Source organism: Eubalaena glacialis, chromosome 9 (assembly GCF_028564815.1).
Source record: "Eubalaena glacialis isolate mEubGla1 chromosome 9, mEubGla1.1.hap2.+ XY, whole genome shotgun sequence".
Taxonomy (NCBI): domain Eukaryota; kingdom Metazoa; phylum Chordata; class Mammalia; order Artiodactyla; family Balaenidae; genus Eubalaena; species Eubalaena glacialis.
The window spans coordinates 4,626,277-4,646,581 of NC_083724.1; the positions used below are offsets into that span (position 1 = coordinate 4,626,277).

Below are 20,305 nucleotides of genomic sequence, written 5' to 3' on the forward strand. Positions count from 1 at the left end.
TAACAGTTGATGTCTTGGGACATCCCTGGTGGTGCAGTGGTTAAGAATCCACCTTCCAACACAGGGGACACGGGTTCGAGCCCTGGTCCGGAAAGATCCCACATGCTGAGGAGCAACTAAGCCCGTGCGCCACAACTGCTGAGCCTGTGCTCTAGAGCCCGCGAGCCACAGCTACTGAGCCCGCGTGCCACAACTACTGAAGCCTGCACGCCTAGAGCCCATGCTCCACAGCAAGAGAAGCCACCGCAATGAGCAGCCCTTGCACCGCAACGAAGAGTAACCCCAGCTCACCGCAACTAGAGAAAGCCTGCGCACAGCAAGGAAGACCCAACACAGCCAAAAAATTAATTAATTAATTAATTTTAAAAAATAGTTGATGTCTAAAAATTCAGACATCAGGAAATTTGAAGCATAGAAATATGGAGGTAGGGTAACAATTCAGCTGGAAGCAGCTAAAATTGGAAGCTGCCCAGAAAGTTCCTTCATGCCCTTTGAGAGGTGTTCAGTCTCCTCTCTCACTCCTGGCAACCACTGATCTGCTGAAAGCATGGTTTTTCATGGTGGTGTAATAAGTTTTCTTTTGCAGAATCTACCTCTTTGGTTGGACCTTTCTTCTTTCTATTACAAGCTGTGCTGAGTGTTGTCCATCTTGATGTATGTCTATTTCCATAAGCTAAATTCTTAGAAGTGGAACTCTGGATCACATAACAGGACTCCTTAGACAATTCTTCAAATATCCTCAGGGGCTTTCTCTCAGTTTGAGACTTGCTGCGCTGTATTTCTGGTCTAGGGATGGATTAGAATCCTGAGGCTTTGATAGGAGACCTTAAGTCAGCCTCAGCTACCTGGCAGTTTCCAGGTCTCCCTCTTGTTTGATTACCTTTGTGCCAAAGGAGAGTTTCCCCTGGTGACTGCTCTGCATAGTTTGTGTTCTGTTCTGAGGCTATGCCTGGTCTTTTGTTGATAGAATTTTTGTTTCGGATTAGTTTCTGATAACTTGATATAACCATTTTGAATAGGGAGGGTATAGGTTTGTAAAATGAACGGCTAGTTCTTTATATCATAGTGCTGATTAGTGCTTGGGCTGGCGTGGTTCTGCCTGTTCTTTGCTAGTCAGAGTTCAGTGGCTGGCATTGAGGTAGCGCTCTTCAGTATTTGATGGCTTGAATAAATGGATTATAACTTGCACTTCTTGACTTTCGTTGCCTTTTACAGGTGGAAGAGATTAGAAACACATGATGTTGTCATAGAATGTGCCAAAATCTCTCTGGACCCTACCGAAGCCTCCTATGAAGATGGCTATTCTGTGTCTCACCAAATCTCAGCCCGTTTTCCTCATCGTTTGGCCGACGTCACCACCAGCTCTTATGTTGACACACAGAATAGCTATGGTAAAAAGTGACTTTGGTACTTATCTGCTTTACAACTTTGTCTCTAGAAAGCATTGTATATTTTTGTTGACTTTTTTTCCCGTTCCTAGAATAAGACTTAGTTCAGCTCCTAGGAACTGTTTCCCAAATATTTAAAATTTGAATTTGCCTCCATTTTCCCCTAAGTTTAATTTACAGTCCCATGTCCTTGATCTCCTTCTTGATAGTATGTCAACAGACCTGGTATGTGTCAACACTTAACAAAGAAAATGGATTAAAGGATTTGGCTTCTAGGCTCCAGCTCATAAAGGAATCTTAGATTTTTTCAGACACTTTTAGTGAGGCCCTCTGGGCTGTCACATTGACACAGTTTTGAATGAATCTGTACAATTCAGAATTGGATTCATGTAAAAGTCTAGGCTTATCTATAGGTAGCACCCAGCGAAGTTGTCATACAGGTTGTGCTTTTTCAAGTTATCCTAAAACTTAACTAGACATCAAACCTTACTAAACTTTATTTCCAAAGGGTATTTAAAGAGGCTTTTAAATTATCAAATGGTCTCGAGGACCATAACTCTTTATCAGAATAATCTGAAGCCACACACTGACCCCCCTGTGTTCTTTCCCTTCCATTGTAGGGAGTGCTACTTCTACCCCTCACTCCACTTCTCGGCTGATGTTGTTAAACACGCCAGGGCAGCTACCTCAGACTCTGAGTTCCCTGTCGACACGGCTGTTAACTGAGCCGCCACAAGTATGGTGTCAAATAGTGTGCCTGCTTTCTTCTCTGCTTGCTGGTGAAGCTGACCATTTGGGTCAGGATTTAGCCTATGGTTGGGAAAATCTCTCACTGCTCATTTCAGGAGTTAGTTTTTAAGGATGCATGACATTTGCAAGAAAAGTTACTGTTGCCACTTGAGTTTCTCTTGGAGTCTAGACTTACAAAATGCAATGTGTCTCTTGATAAGGCTTTAATAAGATGCCTTTTTCCAGTTGAAAGGCTAAATTTAAGATCATTGGTCATGGACTTAAACCTCGGGAGGTTACCCTCGGGGGTATTCGTTAAACCTCGGGGGGGTATACCCTCGGGGGTGTTCGTTCCTCATCGCTGACCTGCCTTATTAACTTCCAGGCTACTCTTTGGAGCCCATCTGTGGTTTGTGGGATGACCACTCCTCCAACTTCTCCTGGAAATGTCCCACCTGATTTGTCACACCCTTACAGTAAAGTCTTTGGTACAGCGGGTATGTATGTCTTAGGTTAGATTTGACTGGTTGGTTCGGGCCAGCCTTTTATGATAGGGAACTATCTCTTAGGTCGAATAGTGAGTTTGAGAGCCATTTGTAGTAGTAAACCTATTTTTGACAATACAAACCCCTGGAGCTTTCAGAACACATAAAGTGAACCTAAAAAAAAAAAAGAAAGACTGATCTAGATCCCCAGAAAGTTAACTCTGGCAGCTTTCTTTGCAGTAATAGTTAAGCTGAAAAAAATTTGGCAGTTTTCCTAATTGTTTTACTTCCTCAAAGTGTGTATATTCTGCTCTTGTCTCTGAGCAGGTAGAAAAGGAACTCCTCTGGGAACCCCTGCAACCTCTCCTCCTCCAGCCCCACCCTGCCATTCGGATGACTACGTGCACATTTCACTCCCGCAGGCCATGGCCACAGCCCCCAAGAAGGTTTGCCTGGGCTCCTCTGCTGCCCTCCCCACCCGCCCGCCCAAGCACAGTGACTTGCTTCCAGCCTCATTTTGTGAAGCCTGTTATGCCAGATAGAAGTTTGACCTAAAATGTAATGGGTTTGAATCAGATCAATTCAAAATAGACTAACCAGCAGCTCTCAGAGTGTGACCTGCTGACTGCAGGGGTCTCAAAACACTTTAAGGGCATCTGCCAGGTCAGAACTACTTTCATAGTAATATTAAGTGGTTATTCACCCTTTTTACCGCATTGGCACTTACACTCATGGCACAGAAACAATGGTGGGTAAAAGGGCTGGCCCCTTAGTATAGATCATACTCTCCTAGTAGGCATTGCATTCTTCTTCCTCGACGTGTTCTTTCAGTTTAACAGAAGAAAAGAAACAACAACAACAAAACAAACCTTGAGTATTCCATAGAAAGAACGCATATGTTTAATATTGTTTGTGATGAAGTAGGAAGTAGACATAAAGCACCTTGAGTGCATACCAGTGTGTGGTGGTCACCACAAGCACCTGTGCCATTATTTGAGTTAAGAGCTGAACTAGTTGCTTTTTTTTTCATGGAGCAGCAGTTTTATTTGAAAGAACAACTGGTGACAAACTATAGTTACTCATACTTGAGGGTCTGGCAGGCAGTTAGCTTCTTAGATGACAAACTGGGTCTGTCACTTCAAGATAAACAACTGACGGTACTTGTTGCCAGTGATAAAAAGGTGAAATTAGAATATTAAAAAACTGACATCTGGCACCAAGAGCTTCATAGTTTCCCCAAGTCTTTTATGATGAGATTGAAAAGTCTTGGGAAGCTTGGTTAATAATTTGAGTTTTTGATATTGTATGATGAAATGTTGCCACACTTAGAAGATCTGCATAACTTGGTGACCCAGTATTCTACATGCCCAGTGTATATGTTATAGAATCACACGTAGGTAAAAGACGCATTTGGAGGACAAGGCAGACCAGGGGATCTTGACCCAGTGTGAAGAGTGAATTGCCATGGTTTCAGATTCTGCGCTGTAACTAACCTTGAAGAAACACCCCTTGTCGAGTTTTAGTGTAGCATCAAAGATGGTCATCCACAGTTATCTAAGAAGTCTGTTTACTTTTTATAACTACTTATCTGTGGGCTCTAGAGTTTTCTTCATACACTTGAGCCAGAATAACCTAGCAGCAGAGCAGAGGCAGACATAAGAACCCAGCTTTCTTCCCCTAAGCCAGATATGAAAGGGATTGCAAAAATGTGAAAGAGCTTGACGCTTCTCACTAAACTTATTTTTATTTATCATAAAACTATGTTATTTATGTTTACATGTATTGGGTCGGTTTTTTTCGGCCACGCCGCACAACTTGTGGGATCTTAGTTCCCTGACCAGGGATTGAACCCGCGCCCTCAGCAGTGAAAGCCGGAGTCCTAACCACTGGACCTCCAGGGAATTCCTGGGTTTGTTATTTTTAAGTGAATTAATAATTTTAAAATTCTGTTTTAGTTTGTAACATGGTAACTATCAATAGGTATAACCACATAAATAAAGTCCTTGAGATTCTCAATAATTATTAAGAATAGGAAGGCGTCCTGAGACCAAACAGTTTGAGAACCATGGGGCTAAACTTTAAACTCCTTATAATATGCTAAAATTTTAGGTGTTCAGGATATTTCTCTAATATTAGAGAACATGTACACAATTTTCTGCCTTGTGATATAAATGGTACCTGTCTTTTCAGGAAGAGAGAACAGATTCTGCAAGGCCCTGTCTACATAGACAACACCATCTTCCGAATGACAGAGGATTAGGTAAAATCTCTGGGTAACAGTAGACCTTGCTTGATTCTTGATGGGTTATATGTGGAAACAGGGAAATTCTGGAACACCACAAATCACTGAAGCCCAGAGATAACGAAACATACAATTAATTCTAAAAGCCAGCCTAATAACAACATCCCCCAAAGCTTTTAAGTACCTGTGTTTTGAGCTGGTCGAACTGTGGCTTTATCTGTTCTCTGAGATGTTAAGAACAGAGAGTTATATTTTCTGTGGGATGATTTTTTGGTACCTTTAGTTAGATTATTGTAATATTTCGGCTTTCTGTGGGAGCTTCCTCTCTTCAGCAGAAGGAATCATAGTAGACCCATTCTGTTACAGTGGAAGCAGTTTTCACAGTGACGGGGATGACCAGTGTGTGTCTTTGTCTTTGTTTCTCTTCAGAAGAGCTACCTGGGAGCAAAGGGTCTGTCACTCTCAGTGATCTTCCAGGGTTTTTAGGTGACCTGGCTTCTGAAGAAGATAGTATTGAAAAAGATAAAGAAGAAGGTAACATGTGCGGGATTCTGGGCTTGTGTGGGATTGCTGCGAGTTGATAAAGCCCTTGTTCTGCCCTAGTACCAGGATTTAGCGTCAGCACACACAGGCTTGCTTGGTCTTTCTTCTCTTGGGGGAGGAGCTGGGAGTTGTATTCTGAGTCCTGTGCGCGGTAAAGGGAGGCCACTGTGTACCTGTCCCTCTGGGGGGCCCAGGGCGGCGTGCGGCCCCACACTGCCTGGCCTTCCCCAGGTTGGCCTGTTGACTGTGCTGTCTCTTCTCTCCCTCCCTGCTCGCAGCGGCAATATCTAAAGAACTCTCTGAGATCACAACAGCCGACGCCGAGCCCCTAGCTCCTCGCGGAGGCTTTGACTCTCCCTTCTACCGGGACAGTCTCCCGGGCTGCCCGCGGAAGACCCACTCAGCCGTCTCCAGTGCCCAGGGCACCGGTGCGAACCCTGAGCCTCTGAACTCCACCCTGGACAGGCTGGGGCCTGACACCCCAAAGCAAGCCTTTACCCCCATAGACCTGCCCTGCGGAGGCGCCGAGGAGAGCCCTGCCGGGGACAGAGAGCGCCAGGCCTCTCTGGAGAGCAGCATCCTCACTCCCAGCCCTTTTAAAATTCCACCTCAGAGGGGAGTGGGGTTTGGCAGTGGGCAGCCTCCCCCATACGATCATCTTTTTGAGGTGGCACTGCCAAAGACTGCCCGTCATTTTGTCAGCAAGAAGACGGAGGGACTGCTAAAGAAAGCAAAAGGGAACACAGAGGAGGACTGCACGCCCTCTGCCTCCCCCATGGAAGTGCTGGACAGACTGATACAGCAAGGGGCAGACGCGCACAGCAAGGAGCTCAACAGGTAAGGCGCGGTAGTGCCGTTCTCTTTTTCTTTAAACGTTCCGTTTGATTATAAACTACAAGAAGCCGGTGGTTGGAAACAGGAATTATTCTTGTGCTCACCAGAGGCAGCTGGTTCTCTGTTTTGTCAGGCGTCCTTCTAGCCCGTTGCGTTTCATGTACATGAATGTGTGTATCCTCCACACAGGCGCGTTAAACTCAGGTAATTCCTTAGGTAACAGGCCATTTAAAAATGAGTCTTTTATATTTGGGCTGTTCTGTGCCACTGTGCTGTGAGGAAGCTCAAATGCTTTCATCTTTGCTCTCTGGAAATTTGAGGATGAGGTTATGGTGTTCAAATAATACAGAAAGAGCGGTCACAAAGTCTCCTTCTCCAGCTGCAGATTTGTTGTTGTTCTGTTTTGGTAACATAGTCCATTAGATGGAAGATAAAAGCCGTCAGCATCTCAATGCAAGTTCATGGTGGCCTGCCCCTGCTCACATGGCTTAGGAGCCTGTCAGAGAGCGCTGTTTTCACCCCTTCTTTATTACACTTTTAGAGGTGATCTAGAGAAAGAATAAGGGAATCACTGGTCCACAGTGATGCCATTTCTAAACAGGCTCTTAGGGAATGCTAGTTTTAATTTTTCCTCTGTAGAATAACCTAAGGTCGAATTTGACAGATAACTGTAATGTTTAAGATGTCTTTTTCAGTGAAGTTTAGTGTAATAGACTCAGGTAAATTACCTGCTTTTTCCTTAACCTTGGGTGACAGTAGCTTCTCAACAGAGAGGGTTGAAAACAGCTCTCAGTGTGTTTGATCACTCAGTTGCCTTGGAGAGCTGACCAAAATTCAGAGGCTACAGTATGAGCTCCGAGTTAGGGCCTTTCCACTCTGGAAACTTGGTCGTGCTTAATGGGGGCCCCTTCCGTCTGCTATAAGGCCCCTCCTCTTACCCCAGGTGGGCTTTGTGTATGAAACTTTCTCATGCCTGTGCACTTGCGACCACAAGGAAGTGATCTAATGTTGCTGCAATTAAAAGTCCAGTTAAGTTTTTCTAGGTAAGATCTGTAACTTTGTCACTCAAAAACTTTTTTCCTAGGTTGTCTTTACCCAGCAAGTCTGTCGACTGGACCCACTTCGGAGGTAAAGTTGTTACTTTAGCTCCAAATCCAGCCCATAGAGATCCTGCTTGCTTGTTGCCTTTTCTGTCCTTGAAGGAGGTGCCCTGTAGGAAACATCTCCCCTTCCCTACTGCTCCAGCCAGGTTATCTGCTTGGGTACAGAGTCGCTCACATGTTGCAAAGTCAGCATTTCCTATTTTTGTAAAGTGGCAAGGACCACGTGCTTGAGAGCAGAAGTGCAAAGAGGCAGGCCCCATGCCAGCCTTGCCTAGAAAAGATCCACGTGAAGTGAGTGGTGCTGGGACAGTTCCTGAGCGAGAACCTACCAAGAAGCAAGGAAAGGAGTCACAGATAGATAGATAGCTAGATAGCTAGCCAGAAGATGTGTGGGGAAGAACACTTGGAGCTCTCAAAGAGCCATCCTACATTGTACCCCTGTGCGTTCCTTTAAAAGGAAGATGGGTGGTAGGTACTGCCCCGCCCCCTTCCCCCGTGAGTGAGTGTGGCTGGAAACCAGGTGGTCATGTGCAAAGTGAGTGACTTTGTTTCTTCAAGAATCGTGGCCGGGGCTTGACTGAACGCTGTGTAAAAGGCATCTCTGCCGCCCTCCCTCTGCTTTACAATCAGGCTCCGCTCCCTCGGACGAGACCCGCTCCCTCCGTAACCAGTTGCTCTTACTGCACAACCAGCTACTCTATGAGCGCTTTAAGAGGCAGCAGCACGCGCTTCGGAACAGGCGGCTCCTGCGCAGGGTGATCAGGGCAGCTGCTCTGGAGGAGCACAACGCTGCCATGGTGAGCACCTCGGGGCCCGGGCGGGGCTCGAGGCCGGAGCTCTGCGTCCTGGCGCTGCCCGCGGGCGCGGCCTGGGGCAGGTCACTCCGTCTCTGCGGTTAGGACGCGAACGGCCACAGCCTGGAGTTCCCTTGCAGCTCTTCGAACCCACGGGGACAAGTGATTTTTTTGTGTCTGTTGGTCTGTAATTGGCTATGATGGTAACGGAGGCAAAAGATGATTTTGTTTCTCCAAAGGTAAAACCAGCTCTCCTGGAGCAGTTTTATGGCAGAAACTTGGAGGGCAGTTAAGCCAGTCAGACCTGGAGAGTGACCTTGGCTCTAACACTCATTACCTTAGGAAAGTCATTTAGCCTCTGGAGGCCTCTGTTACCCATTCTGTAAAATGAGAAGAATAATCGCAGCATCTACTTTCTAACTGTGGTGGTTAAAAAAACCGTGTCAGTAAGCATTTGCCCATTGCTGGTGCAAGGTAAGCTTTCAGTCAGTGTTCGTCACTTTAGTGACCTTGGCCAGTACCAGCACTTACTTCAGTGCTGGCGCTTAGGACTTTTGAAAGTATCAGGAGCAAGTTGATGGCTGAGAAAAGTCCTTTAAGCAACTTTTGATCCATTTGCTAATGTGGAATTTGGAAACCCTTGACCAAAAGCCAAGTTAGACAGCAGTGAGCTGTCAGATTCTGGGCCTGTGGTTAGCTCGTGCCTGTTCAGATGAAGCGTCTGCAGCACGCATTGAACTTGAGGGTCACTGCCCATGCTGGAAGGCAGCTAAAATGATGGCCTCTTTGGTCTCTGCTAGAAAGACCAGTTGAAGTTACAAGAGAAAGACATCCAGATATGGAAGGTTAGTCTGCAGAAAGAACAAGCCAGATACAGTCAGCTTCAGGAGCAGCGAGACACGGTGGTCACCCAGCTCCACAGCCAGATCAGACAGCTTCAGCACGACCGGGAGGAGTTCTACAACCAGAGCCAGGAGTTACAGGTACGAACTGCAGCGCCCAGCAGAGGCCGCCAGGAAAGGGCGGGAAAGCACCTGATTCATCTCTGAAATCGTGGCAGGTACATTTCACATCAGGTACATTTTATTTAGGGCGGAGGGTCCCCAGCTTTCTGGGTTCACAGTTCTGTTAGCATTTCAGTAATTTTTTCCTGGTACTCCACAGCCAAAAGAAACATCTAACAGTTCTGCCTAGTAAGTAGATCCAGACAACTTAGGATTTAGGTCCTAACGACTTAGTAGCTGTTAGAAAATAATACACATACTTTATTTTTCAATTTTCAATCTCATTTTTGAGTGACCATGGTCACTCACAAATGTGGTATGTGTACCTGTTGGGCGCTGCCGAGTCTCAGACCTTGGAATCAGATGAGACACTGACGCCCTCAATTCCTGTTTCACATTGGTTTTCTCATGGTGATGTTTGTCACAGCAACCACCTACAAGCCCAGCTTTGCAAAGATAATACGTGTTCCACAGGCACGTAGAACACCTGATACTGAAACGCTGAGCTCCCTCTAGCTAGTAGTTCACATCATGACCAGTAGATGTCGCTGTGTTTCCCTCGAAATTTAAAACTAGCCCCACAGCGCCTCTGTGAGCCTGCTGTGTAGCCCTAGGGCTCTTGGGTGCACAGTTGGGGAACTGCAGAATTAAGGGTTTTTTTTGGTTTTTGTTTTTCCTTTTGATAATCAGTCAGAAACTCAGAAATTAACTATAACTTACTTTTTAAAACTAAGAAGTTAGTTTTAAGCCTGATGGCCCAAGAATAGCAGAGCAACAGAGGCACGAGGCTTTCCTGGTTCTCTGTGGGCCGATGGCCAGGTGCACCCGTGGCCTGGCCTGCCGGCACTCTGTAACTTCCTGGCACGTCTCCTTGGGCAGACGAAGCTGGAGGACTGCAGGAACATGATCGCGGAGCTGCGCATAGAACTGAAGAAGGCCAACAGCAAGGTGTGCCACACCGAGCTGCTGCTCAGCCAGGTGTCTCAGAAGGTGAGAGGCGGGCAGGCTGGGCCGTGCTCACACCACTGCTGATGTTCTTCCTCCAGACGGGACACGTGCATTACTTGTGTGTCTGTGTCAGGCGTTCCCAGCAGGGAGTGACGCTGCTCCCCTCCCCCCAGGGGACACTGGGCAATGTCTGCAGGCGTTTTTGGTTGACGTTTTTTGTTTGGTTTTTTATTTATTTTTGGCGGCGTTAGGTCTTCATTGCTGCACGCGGGCCCCCTTTAGCTGCAGCAAGCTGGGGCCACCCTTCACTGCAGTGCGTGGGCTTCTCATTGCGGTGGCTTCTCTTGTGGCAGAGCATGGGCTCTAGGCACACGGGCTTCAGTAGTTGTGGGACGCGGGCTCAGTAGTTGTGGCTCACGGGCCCTAGAGCGCAGGCTCAGTAGTTGTGGCGCATGGGCTTAGTTGCTCCGCGGCACGTGGGATCTTCCTGGACCAGGGCTCAAACCCATGTCCCCTTCATTGGCCAGCGGATTCTTAACCACTGCACCACCAGGGAAGTACTGGTTGACATTTTTGATGCTACTGACATCGAGTGGGCAGGGGCCGAGGTGCTCCTAAACATCAGACAGTGCATGGACGGCCCTGCAGCAGGGAACCACCTAGCCTGAGCCCTGGTCTGTGTGTATCCCGGGAACTTGTTCTCAATACTTCGTTTACATAAAGGTGAAGAGTTCGTTCAGGCTTCTGAGCTATGATCTTTTCCTCTTTGGAAGTCATTGCACTCGTATGTAAATCACTTACTCAAGAACCTGTGGGTTTATCCCAGGGCTTTATCCCCCTGGACCTAACATCCCTGCTGTGGTGGTTGTGTACATACCCATCTCCTCGAGGTGCCCTGTGGGTGGCCAGTTTTGATGTGGAGCATTTGTGCCTCTTCCCCTTTGCATAGGGACAATTTTGAAGTACGTTTCTGTCTATTTTTGTTGCCCTTGTATGCCTTCCTCCCCACCAGCCATTGTGGTGTGGCCTTTGAAACCACGGGGGTTGTTTACACTGACTCAGCCCTGAAATAGTGTGCTCCTAGCTGGTTCCCTGTTTAATGTCCATTTGCTAGCTTTGTGTCGTCAGATCTTTCACTTTGCTTGTTTCTGTGTTTTTGTTAGCTCTCAAATAGTGAGTCGGTCCAACAGCAGATGGAGTTCTTGAACAGGCAGCTGTTGGTCCTTGGGGAAGTCAACGAGCTGTATTTGGAACAACTGCAGAACAAGCACTCAGACACCACAAAGGTACGTGGGCTTGGGGAGCCACACCCTACCCGGGACGCTGTTAGGACCCAGGCAACGTGCCTATGGCACAGCACAGAGAATGGCTTATGAATTGTTTCCTGAAAGATGGCGTGGCAGACCTAGTGTCATTTCCACCTCTCCCTGGTCTGGCAACACGGGCACTTTTCAGCTATCACACGAGCTTGTTTCCCTTAGTTGGGTTGCTTTGAAATTAAATCAGTTATATGTGAAAGCGCATAATGGTAATTGGTACAGACTAGGTGATAAAAGTGTTTTTCTTCTTTTTTTTTTTTTTTTCTTTTTTTTTTGGCCACACCGCGCGGCATGCGGGATCTTAGTTGCCTGTCCAGGAATCAAACCTGTGCCCCCTTCAGTGGAAGCGTGGAGTCTTAACCACTGGACCACCAGGGAAGTCCCAAAAGTGTTTTCCTTCTCTTACCCATGCCCCCTTCTTTAAAGAGAGACAGGCTGACAGATAAAGAAAAAGGATGGGGAGCCAATTCTGTTTAGCATATAACTCTCAGGGCCGTGGGTTTATACTGCTATAAATATTTTTTTTCTTCGTAATGTTGAATTTAATTTCAGCAGATGGTGGTTCAGTCCTGGCAACAAGGCCAGCGTCGGGATGATCTTACATTAATTAGTGCCTTACCAGTGGTGTCGAGGCAGTTTTATGTCACTTTATAAATAGCCTCGGGTAATGTTGGTGAATGAGTTGGGAATGGAATTTTAAGAATAAATGCTTAGATGCCTCCTGTCACTAACTTCTTCATCACACACAGGCTTTCTTTTTAGGATTTTTTGGGCTTGTGCTTTGTAAAGCTTTTTTTTCTTTTTCCTTGGCCAAATGTAGGGAGTAGTCTTAGAATCAGAGAGGTGGAATTTTCATAATAGTTATTCTTATTTCTCAGCTTCTCTCAACTCTCAGATTCAGACTCCCTTTAGAAGGATGTTAAATGTGGAACTTTCTCTAGAAACCAGCTCTCACTTATTTTGGAAGTATAATGGCCTCAGAAAAAGAAAGAAGGGAAAAGAGACCTGAGGGACTGGAGAACCTCCGAAAAAGCTTACTTAAACACACTCCTAACTCTCCCAAGAGAAGTGTGGATGGGTGCCGTGGTGCTGTCTTTCGGTTGGAACGCTTGCGCCCTTGGGGCCTCAAGCAAGCCACCTGACCTCTTTGGGCCTGGCTCCACAGTTCATAGAATGCGCATGGTGATACTGGCTTGCAAACCTTCAGCTGTAAGCAGCAACAAAAAAAGACTTCGCTGGCTTAACCATAAAGAGTTTCATTGTTTCTCTTGACAAGAAGTCCTGAGGCAGGTGAGTTCCAGGTTGGTCAAGTCAGCAGCTGAGGGACAGCAGCAAGGAGCCTGGTTCTTTCCACTCTTCTGCACCACCCGACCTATCCTCTCAACCTTGTCTTTGGGCTGTCTGTGCTCCTGGTTGCAAAGTGTGTGCCACAGTTAACACTGTCACAGGTAGATGTCATGATGTCCCCTGGAGGAGGAGAGCATCGCCTCCTGCAGGTCTCTCTCATCAAGGAAACCTTTCCCAGGAGCTCTCCACCAGACCTCCCACCCTTGTTATTGGCCACGATTATGTCATGTGTCCATCCCTAGCCAGCCATGGCTTTGAACCTGTTTTTGGACCTGGAGCTGGGCTTCCTCTTGTTCAGTCAAGTAGGGGACGAGAAATGGGTATCTGAGCATCAGGTGGGGAATGGCTGGTAGGTACTGGGTGTAGCCCCTCTTACATGGCTGTGAGAGTTAGTGATAGTGCATAGATGTTCCTAGTTCAATACTTTGTTTGATTCTCCGTAAATACTTACTGTCGTTTCCGACAAAAGTTCAGTTTGTTCACCTAACCTATGCCGAAGTCTGGAGCCATTAGGCATAGCCGGAACGGCCACATTATCTGGTCCCAGTCCTGAGCTTAACTCGATCCCGTTCTGACCGAGGAAGCATTGGGCTTGCTGGTCATCTTCGAGGTGGGGTGCCTTCAGGGAAGCTCATCTCCTTGCTCCTTATGGTTTATTATCTTTTTTAAAAAGACAAATGTATGGTAATTTTAAGTTTATGTATATTTTACCACCATAAAAAAGCCACACAACACAAACGTAGCATATACTTGTTAGAAAAGCATCCTTTCCACCTCTCTTCTGAGCATAGTGCACACTTGCTGTTTCCATCGGTCAGCAGGCAGGTTGTCTTCCTGGCATGATTGACAAACCTTGTCAGGGTACCTGGTCTGCAGATGTTCATTCCTGTTGCGTCTCTAGCTTTATCTTAGTTGGTATTAGGGGAGGGAGAAGAGTAGAAAAGAAAACAAATGACCCATACCACCACCGCGCCAGCCCACACCGCCACCGCGCTGAACCGCACCTCCACCGCGCTGAACCACACTGCCACCGCGCCGGCCCACACCGCCACTGCGTTGAACCACACCGCCACCGCGCCGGCCCACACCGCCACCGCGCCGGCCCACACCGCCGCCGCGCCGGCCCACACCGCCACCGCGCTGAACCACACCTCCACCGCGCTGAACCACATTGCCACCCCGCCGGCCCACACCGCCACCGCGTTGAACCACACCGCCACCGCGCCGGCCCGCACCGCCGCTGCGCCGGCCCACACCGCCACCGCGCTGAACCACACCTCCACCGCGCTGAACCACACCTCCACCGCGCTGAACCGCACCTCCACCATGCTGAACCACACCGCCACCGCGCCGGCCCACACCGCCACCGTGCTGAACCGCACCTCCACCGCGCTGAACCACACTGCCACCCCGCCGGCCCACACCGCCACCGCGCTGAAATCATAACTGAATATTGGCGTGTTTTCAGAATGTGTGTGTTAACATGGTTGATCACACTATTCACGTGGCTTTATAATCTGCTTTTTTATCTTTTACTGATACACATAATTTTTAAAAACTTATTAAATAGAAGGTGTACTTTAATTTACTTATTTTCTTGACGTTAGACTTCATAGTTTCTAGTTTTTTGCTCTTCTGAATATGCTGTGCTGATTATTTTTGTGCCCAAATGTCTATTCATGTTTCAAATGATTTCCTAAGGGATAGATTTCAGGGAAGGATTAGTAGGTACTTACTGCCAGCCTACTTTCCAGAAAGTTGTACTAGTTTCTATTTCCACTAGCAATATACTAATAAAGTACCTTCTCAATGTTTGTTACATTGCTTTTGCAAAGTGGATATGGCATTTTCATTTTCTAAAAGTACTAACTCCAATTCCTTTTTTTGTTTGTTTTGTTTTAAGGAAGTAGAAATGATGAAAACTGCATATCGGAAAGAACTAGAAAAAAACAGAAGCCATGTTCTCCAGCAGAATCAGAGGCTGGATACTGCTCAAAAACGGATTTTGGAACTGGAATCTCATCTAGCCAAGAAAGACCACCTTCTTTTGGAACAGAAAAAATATTTAGAGGATGTCAAACTCCAGGCAAGGTACCTTTCAGGGGGAAAGGTTTTTGTTGTGATGTATTTAAGTAGAACTTCCCACATTCTGGGGTGGTCTGTATCTTTCAGAGGACAGCTGCAGGCCGCAGAGAGCAGGTATGAAGCTCAGAAGAGGATCACCCAAGTGTTTGAATTGGAGATCTTAGATTTATACGGCAGGTTGGAGAAGGATGGCCTCCTGAAAAAACTTGAAGAAGAAAAAACAGAAGCAGCCGAAGCAGCGGAAGAAAGGTAGGAGCAAAGAGTCGGCAGCCGTGGCCTTGTCGTGAGGCTGCCGCTGACAGAGCGGGGAGGCATCGTGTGGTGTTAGCAGCGGTCCCAGCCGGACAGGCGAGCCTGCAGCTCTCAGCTGCGTCCCTCAGAGTGCCCAGCCATCCTTCTGAGTTCCTTGTCCTGGGGCCCGAGTCACTTGATAATGGTCCTGGGAAGCGTTCCTATTTAAGATCGCCGTCCGATATCCCTGGTTGTGGCTTAGGTTTCTCTTCATGAGCTCTCAACACGGGAGTCCTCTCTTCTAGAACGTAGAGCGGGCCGGCAGAGCTCAGCGTCGGTGCGAGCGCGCGTCCGCGTAATTCCATGCTTCCCAAACACGGGCACTGCAACCACCAGCTCCCTTTCTCGTCCTCGGATTTCTTACAGGCTCGACTGTTGTCGTGACGGCTGCTCGGATCCTGTGACAGGGCACAACAATGAAGAGGCATCTGGCCCTAACGGGGAGACCAAGCCCCCCAGGCCCGGAGGCAGCAGCAGCAGCAGCGGCAGCAGTGAGCTTTCTACCCCGGAGAAACCCCCAAACCCGAGGATGGGCCCGCTCAGCAGTCGCTGGGAGACTGCCGTGGGAGAGCCCACCGCGGGCATCCCTGTGACTGTCGGCTCACTTCCTAGTTCAAAAAGCTTCCTGGGCATGAAGGCTCGAGAGCTATTTCGTAATAAGAGTGAGAGCCAGTGCGATGAGGACAGCCTGACCAGCAGTAGCCTTTCTGAGACCCTAAAGACAGAGCTGGGCAAAGACTCGGGTGTGGAAGCCAAGCCCCCCCTGAACCTAGACGGCCCGCAGCCGCCTCCCCCGAAGCCAGACAGCGTGGGGCAGCTCCGTATCATGGACTACAATGAGGCACAGCACGAGCACAGCTAGGGACGGTGCCAGGCAGTGTTACGTGCGCGTCGCCGGCCTGGAACGGGACGTGTGAGTGCCCGTTTCGGAGCTCTCCTGTTTCCAGGGTTTGAGGGGCTAGCTCCCGCAGAGGAAATGGGATGGGGGTCCTTTGACAGTTGACTGAATGCAGAACGGTTTTTGGATCTGGCATTGAAATGCCTCTTCAGTTTCCCTTCGGCCACCCTCTCTTTCATTTACCTGGCAGCGTGTACTAACCCGAGGGCCAGGGTGCGTTCCTCACTAGCTTTATTTTCTTCCTTTTCCCCCCAAATGGTTGTGTCCTTTGAACCTGTGCAATATGAAGCCAAATTTAATCCTGGAGTCTAACACACCACCCGCTCCTTTCCTGAAGCTCAGTTAGCTGGGCAGGCTCTCCGTGAGCCCAGGTCATTGTTGGCATCACAGGTAAGTCTGGTTTTGTCCCTTTCCAGGAGGATATGACATGCAAAGCTGATCATCTTCACATGAGAGCTTTTACTTGAGATGTTGTCACTGCTTTTGGTTCTAACATCCATCATCTAAAGCCGCAGATCTAGAAAAACAATGGTTTATTCTCTCTTAAGTTCTTTTGGCAGTTCTGATAAGCTTCCTAGGAAGTTCCATGTGAACAAAGGTCTGTTGTTGGAAAAGTCTGGAGCTGGCACTGTGGAGACCATGCTCCCCTTTGGGAATGCTCTGTCCCCCTGCCCCACTACCTCTTGCTTATGTGGCGTTTGCTCGAAAGCTGGTACTGTTCTGATTACAGGCTGGGGTGTGTGGGTGGTCAGGCGTGCTCTCTGCAGGAGGGAGGATGGTGGCTGGAGCAGCTCCCTGAAAAGGAAAGTGCTGGGGATGAGGACCTGCCCCTGCAGGCGGGGCGGTGCTAGCTGTTTGCCTCTCTTCCCTGTCCCGTGTGCCTCCTGTTTACGTCATCTTCTCTGGAATGCTGCAGCCGAAAGGCTCTGAAGGTCCAAAGAGTTTCTTCAACGTTTTATGACCATCGTGTCTCAGGCTGTGAGAGTTGCCTCGCTATAGTAGATTCTAGGCCACCAAAAAGGTAACAGCTTTTTCACACCAATGCTGACTTTCAGGGGCCGACCCTGCGGGGGGCTTGATGCTGCTCCCCTTGCACGTGTTGGTCATGGCAGAGCATTAGAGGAGAGTCCTGGAGAGGGTTGACAGAGCTGACTGCCTGGGCCCAGTGGGCTGCCTGCACATGCTTGGGAGAGGTGACACAAGTCAGAACATGGGTCGTGGCAGAGAATCTGAACTCAGCAGGTGCTCCTGAAATGAATGCTAGAAGCCTAAGAATTGTTGCCTAGTGATCCAGCCGAGGCTAAGGCAGGGGGGAGACTGGTAGGAAAGAGCCAGTGAACTTGGCTTTTTTCTTTCTCATCTTTCAGTTAAAAGTGTAGAAGGGTTCATCCATGAAGAGGGAAATGGCAAACTGAAATGGTACGAAACTTTAGTGCATATGGAAGCTTCCAGCACATGAGGGTAAAAGTCTCTTTTTTAAAGTGTGGCAATAAATATTCTAGCCTCCCAAATAGCCAAAGGGAGCTAGAGAAGGAGACTCCACGTCACCATGGCTGTACTGGCAGACCACCTCCTTGGGACAGGATTTCTGGGTGTGACTGATGGATCCCAGCTTGAGGGAGGGTGTGTGCCCGACTGCTCCAGCCCAGCGCGGGGCCAGCAATTGCCGCTGGATGCCTGATGTGGAGTATTAATGACACCACGGATGTTTAATTCAGTTTTTTCCAAAGGAAAGCTTAAAATCCAATATGTTCTGGTTTCCTATTACAGTTTTATTTAGAAAAGGAAAACATGAACAAATCCAGGGAAAAAAAAGTTACAAGGTAACTATTAAAACTGTTTCTAAATGCTTATCCCCTCCCCAAGCCCAGGAGATCTGTGCCACAGAACAAAGATACCAGGCACTTAAATCAAAGCCTTTACCCTAACTGCAAAAGCAAGGAGGCCAATGTAAAGAAAGAAAAAAAATTTTTTAATGGACAGATTGTAAAAATACAGGGAAGAAGGAGGCAGCGTGGTAAAGTGGACTGGGGCCCGGGCTGGAGGCCCTTGGCATACTCCTCCAGCCGGGGCATCCGTTTGCTCAGCTTTATAACCATGGCTGACCCCAGCAGCTGCACTCAGCTTCCTTTGGGCTCTAGGAGGCCATGGATTTTATTCAGCCAAGGCTGGGGGGTGGAGGCCTGGAGTCATGCTGAAGTTACCCAGCCTGAAAATTTAGGCTTTTATATTGCAAAGGACTTGAGTCGATAATAAAGTTTGTTTTGGTTTTGAAAATGATAGACTTGCCAAGAGTCAGCGGGTCACTCGATTATGCTGCAGTGAGTATTTTTAAGGATGGAAAGGTGATAGTGGTAGAGGAACTCCCGAGAGAGAATTCAGGCCTGAGAACAGGCAGGGCAAAGGCAGTAAGAACCGTCACATTCAAGGCAGAGCCTGTATTCCCAGACGTTAGGGTTAAGCTCCACCGGAGTCACTTGGAGCAGGCTTGCCTGCTTCAGAGCTGTTTGGCCAGTGTCCATAACCTGTTCCGCTCGCCACCTGACACTAACCAGGGTCAGCGTAGACCCTGAGAGAAGATGGGCGTCTGCTTCTTGGGAGTCTTGGGAGCGTGAAACCTTGTTTTAAAAGGGAGCACTACAGTGTCATTGTTGGGGGGGGCGGGAGGGGAGATGACAGCATGGTCTCCATAGAGAAAATGAGTTCCTGAATCTACTACAGGTAAATAAGTACATGGATCTCTATCCGACAGAACTTTCATGGATTTTAAAAAAGCTTTTGACAAGGTTCTGTCACAAGTCTATGAAATTTGCTACTGTGGAATTGGAAGAAATATCTGGTCATGAATAAGAAAACTAACTGAAATCCAAAGGTAGGAGATGAAGACCATTTCTTGGGTCAGAGGTTTCCTTGGAGACGAGTGCCGGGACCAACCCTATAAGGTGGGTGGGTAGATGTGACCTCCCTAGGTTTGTCAGCAGAGTTTTTCAGGAGGGAAAACTGCCCAACCTTTGGGAATAAGCTGCTGAAGGTTCTTATTAGGCTCTGTGAGTGGAGAGAGAAATGATAGGTAAGCTGCTTTGTGAGCCAGAATATATGTAACGTAATGTGTTTAGGTGGAAATAGTCCAAACTCTTCTTAAAAGGTAAACTGTTACAATCCAGGAAGATGTCCTGGAAGCCACTGACAGTTGGAAAGATTAGCCCACCGTGCCACCATGGCCACAGAGGCCAGCTCCCCACTGGGCAAAACCAGGACAGTGGGAAACAAAACTCCAGACCTGGGCCGTCCCCATTTGCAACAGCACATGTAGTTTCCGGTGTTTTTGTTGAGAAAGGTAAAACTCTAGTAGTTTTGTAAAAAGGATAAATAAGATGATCACGATGATGAGAGAGGGTCCGTGGAGACCACAGAGGTTCAGACTCACAGTTAAGAGTAAAAAATTCGGTGTTTCTGTGTAGAGAATTTAACAAAAGTGCTATGACCAGTCAATGTGAATTTTCACCAAATACTAGAACATACCACTTGAAGCCAGAAAGAAATAACTGAAGAACAAGTGAAAGACAGTACTACATGGAGATGTGGTTTTTCTAACCAAAAGCAGTAAGAGGTGTTAGAAAGTGTGGACAGGTCTGAGGAGGGTTTGGGCAGAGTGAAGACTCAGTCCAGAGCTGCTGTCGAGGTGGAGTGCCACCCACCTTGTGCGGATGCTCTGAGAGGCCGCCGTCTCCTCAGAGTGGCTCCGGGAGCAGCCCGAGCCCACCCAGAAGTGTGTGTCTCACGTGGGGAAGAAAGCTGTCTTTCGTGGAATGACCCAAATCGGCACGTCTCACTCTGGGCATTTTCACTGTTCGAGGTACGTGCGTTAAAATTGACCAGCCATGAGTATGGGAAGATGTTTGCGTATCTGTTTACATCCAGAGTTCTCTGACATGTGCCCCTGCCCTCCCCCAGACCACGACAGAGGAATTGATTGCACTTGATTAAGCTTTTCTTTATAGATGAAAGAACACATTGAGGTTGGGGCCTGGCCCCCGGGCTGCTGCTGTGACCCTTGTCCCCACGTGGCTCGTTTCCCCGTCCGTGACTCTGATGTGCCCGGGGGAGCGGTGTTTCCGTCTTCTCCACTCCGTCCTGCAGTCTGTATGTGCCGCCCTGAGAGAAGATGGCTGTAGCTACAAGGGGAACCTGCCTGCGATAGTCGAACACCTGGGCCCACGACGGCTTCTGGCCTTGAAACGAGTTAACGAAGGCAGAGGAGCTTTCTCTCCCCCTTCCCGTCCCGGTGCCACAAA

The 20,305-nt window shown here is 48.0% G+C and overlaps 1 protein-coding gene across 4 annotated transcripts in view; it reads left to right on the forward strand.

Moving 5' to 3' along the window:
- TSC1 (TSC complex subunit 1) overlaps window positions 1–18,661 on the forward strand; it is a 46,511-nt gene extending 27,850 nt beyond the window's left edge. For all 4 annotated transcript variants that reach the window (XM_061199707.1, XM_061199710.1, XM_061199708.1 and 1 more), the window contains 15 exons: window positions 1,216–1,391; window positions 2,009–2,124; window positions 2,503–2,614; window positions 2,930–3,048; window positions 4,793–4,862; window positions 5,274–5,378; window positions 5,666–6,224; window positions 7,306–7,349; window positions 7,955–8,121; window positions 8,919–9,101; window positions 10,002–10,112; window positions 11,234–11,356; window positions 14,640–14,827; window positions 14,909–15,070; window positions 15,479–18,661. In XM_061199707.1, coding sequence (XP_061055690.1) covers window positions 1,216–1,391; window positions 2,009–2,124; window positions 2,503–2,614; window positions 2,930–3,048; window positions 4,793–4,862; window positions 5,274–5,378; window positions 5,666–6,224; window positions 7,306–7,349; window positions 7,955–8,121; window positions 8,919–9,101; window positions 10,002–10,112; window positions 11,234–11,356; window positions 14,640–14,827; window positions 14,909–15,070; window positions 15,479–15,974 — 2,731 coding nt within the window. In that variant the 3' untranslated portion in view covers window positions 15,975–18,661. The remainder of the gene's footprint in view (window positions 1–1,215; window positions 1,392–2,008; window positions 2,125–2,502; window positions 2,615–2,929; window positions 3,049–4,792; window positions 4,863–5,273; window positions 5,379–5,665; window positions 6,225–7,305; window positions 7,350–7,954; window positions 8,122–8,918; window positions 9,102–10,001; window positions 10,113–11,233; window positions 11,357–14,639; window positions 14,828–14,908; window positions 15,071–15,478) is intronic.
- The last annotated feature ends 1,644 nt before the right edge of the window (window positions 18,662–20,305 follow it).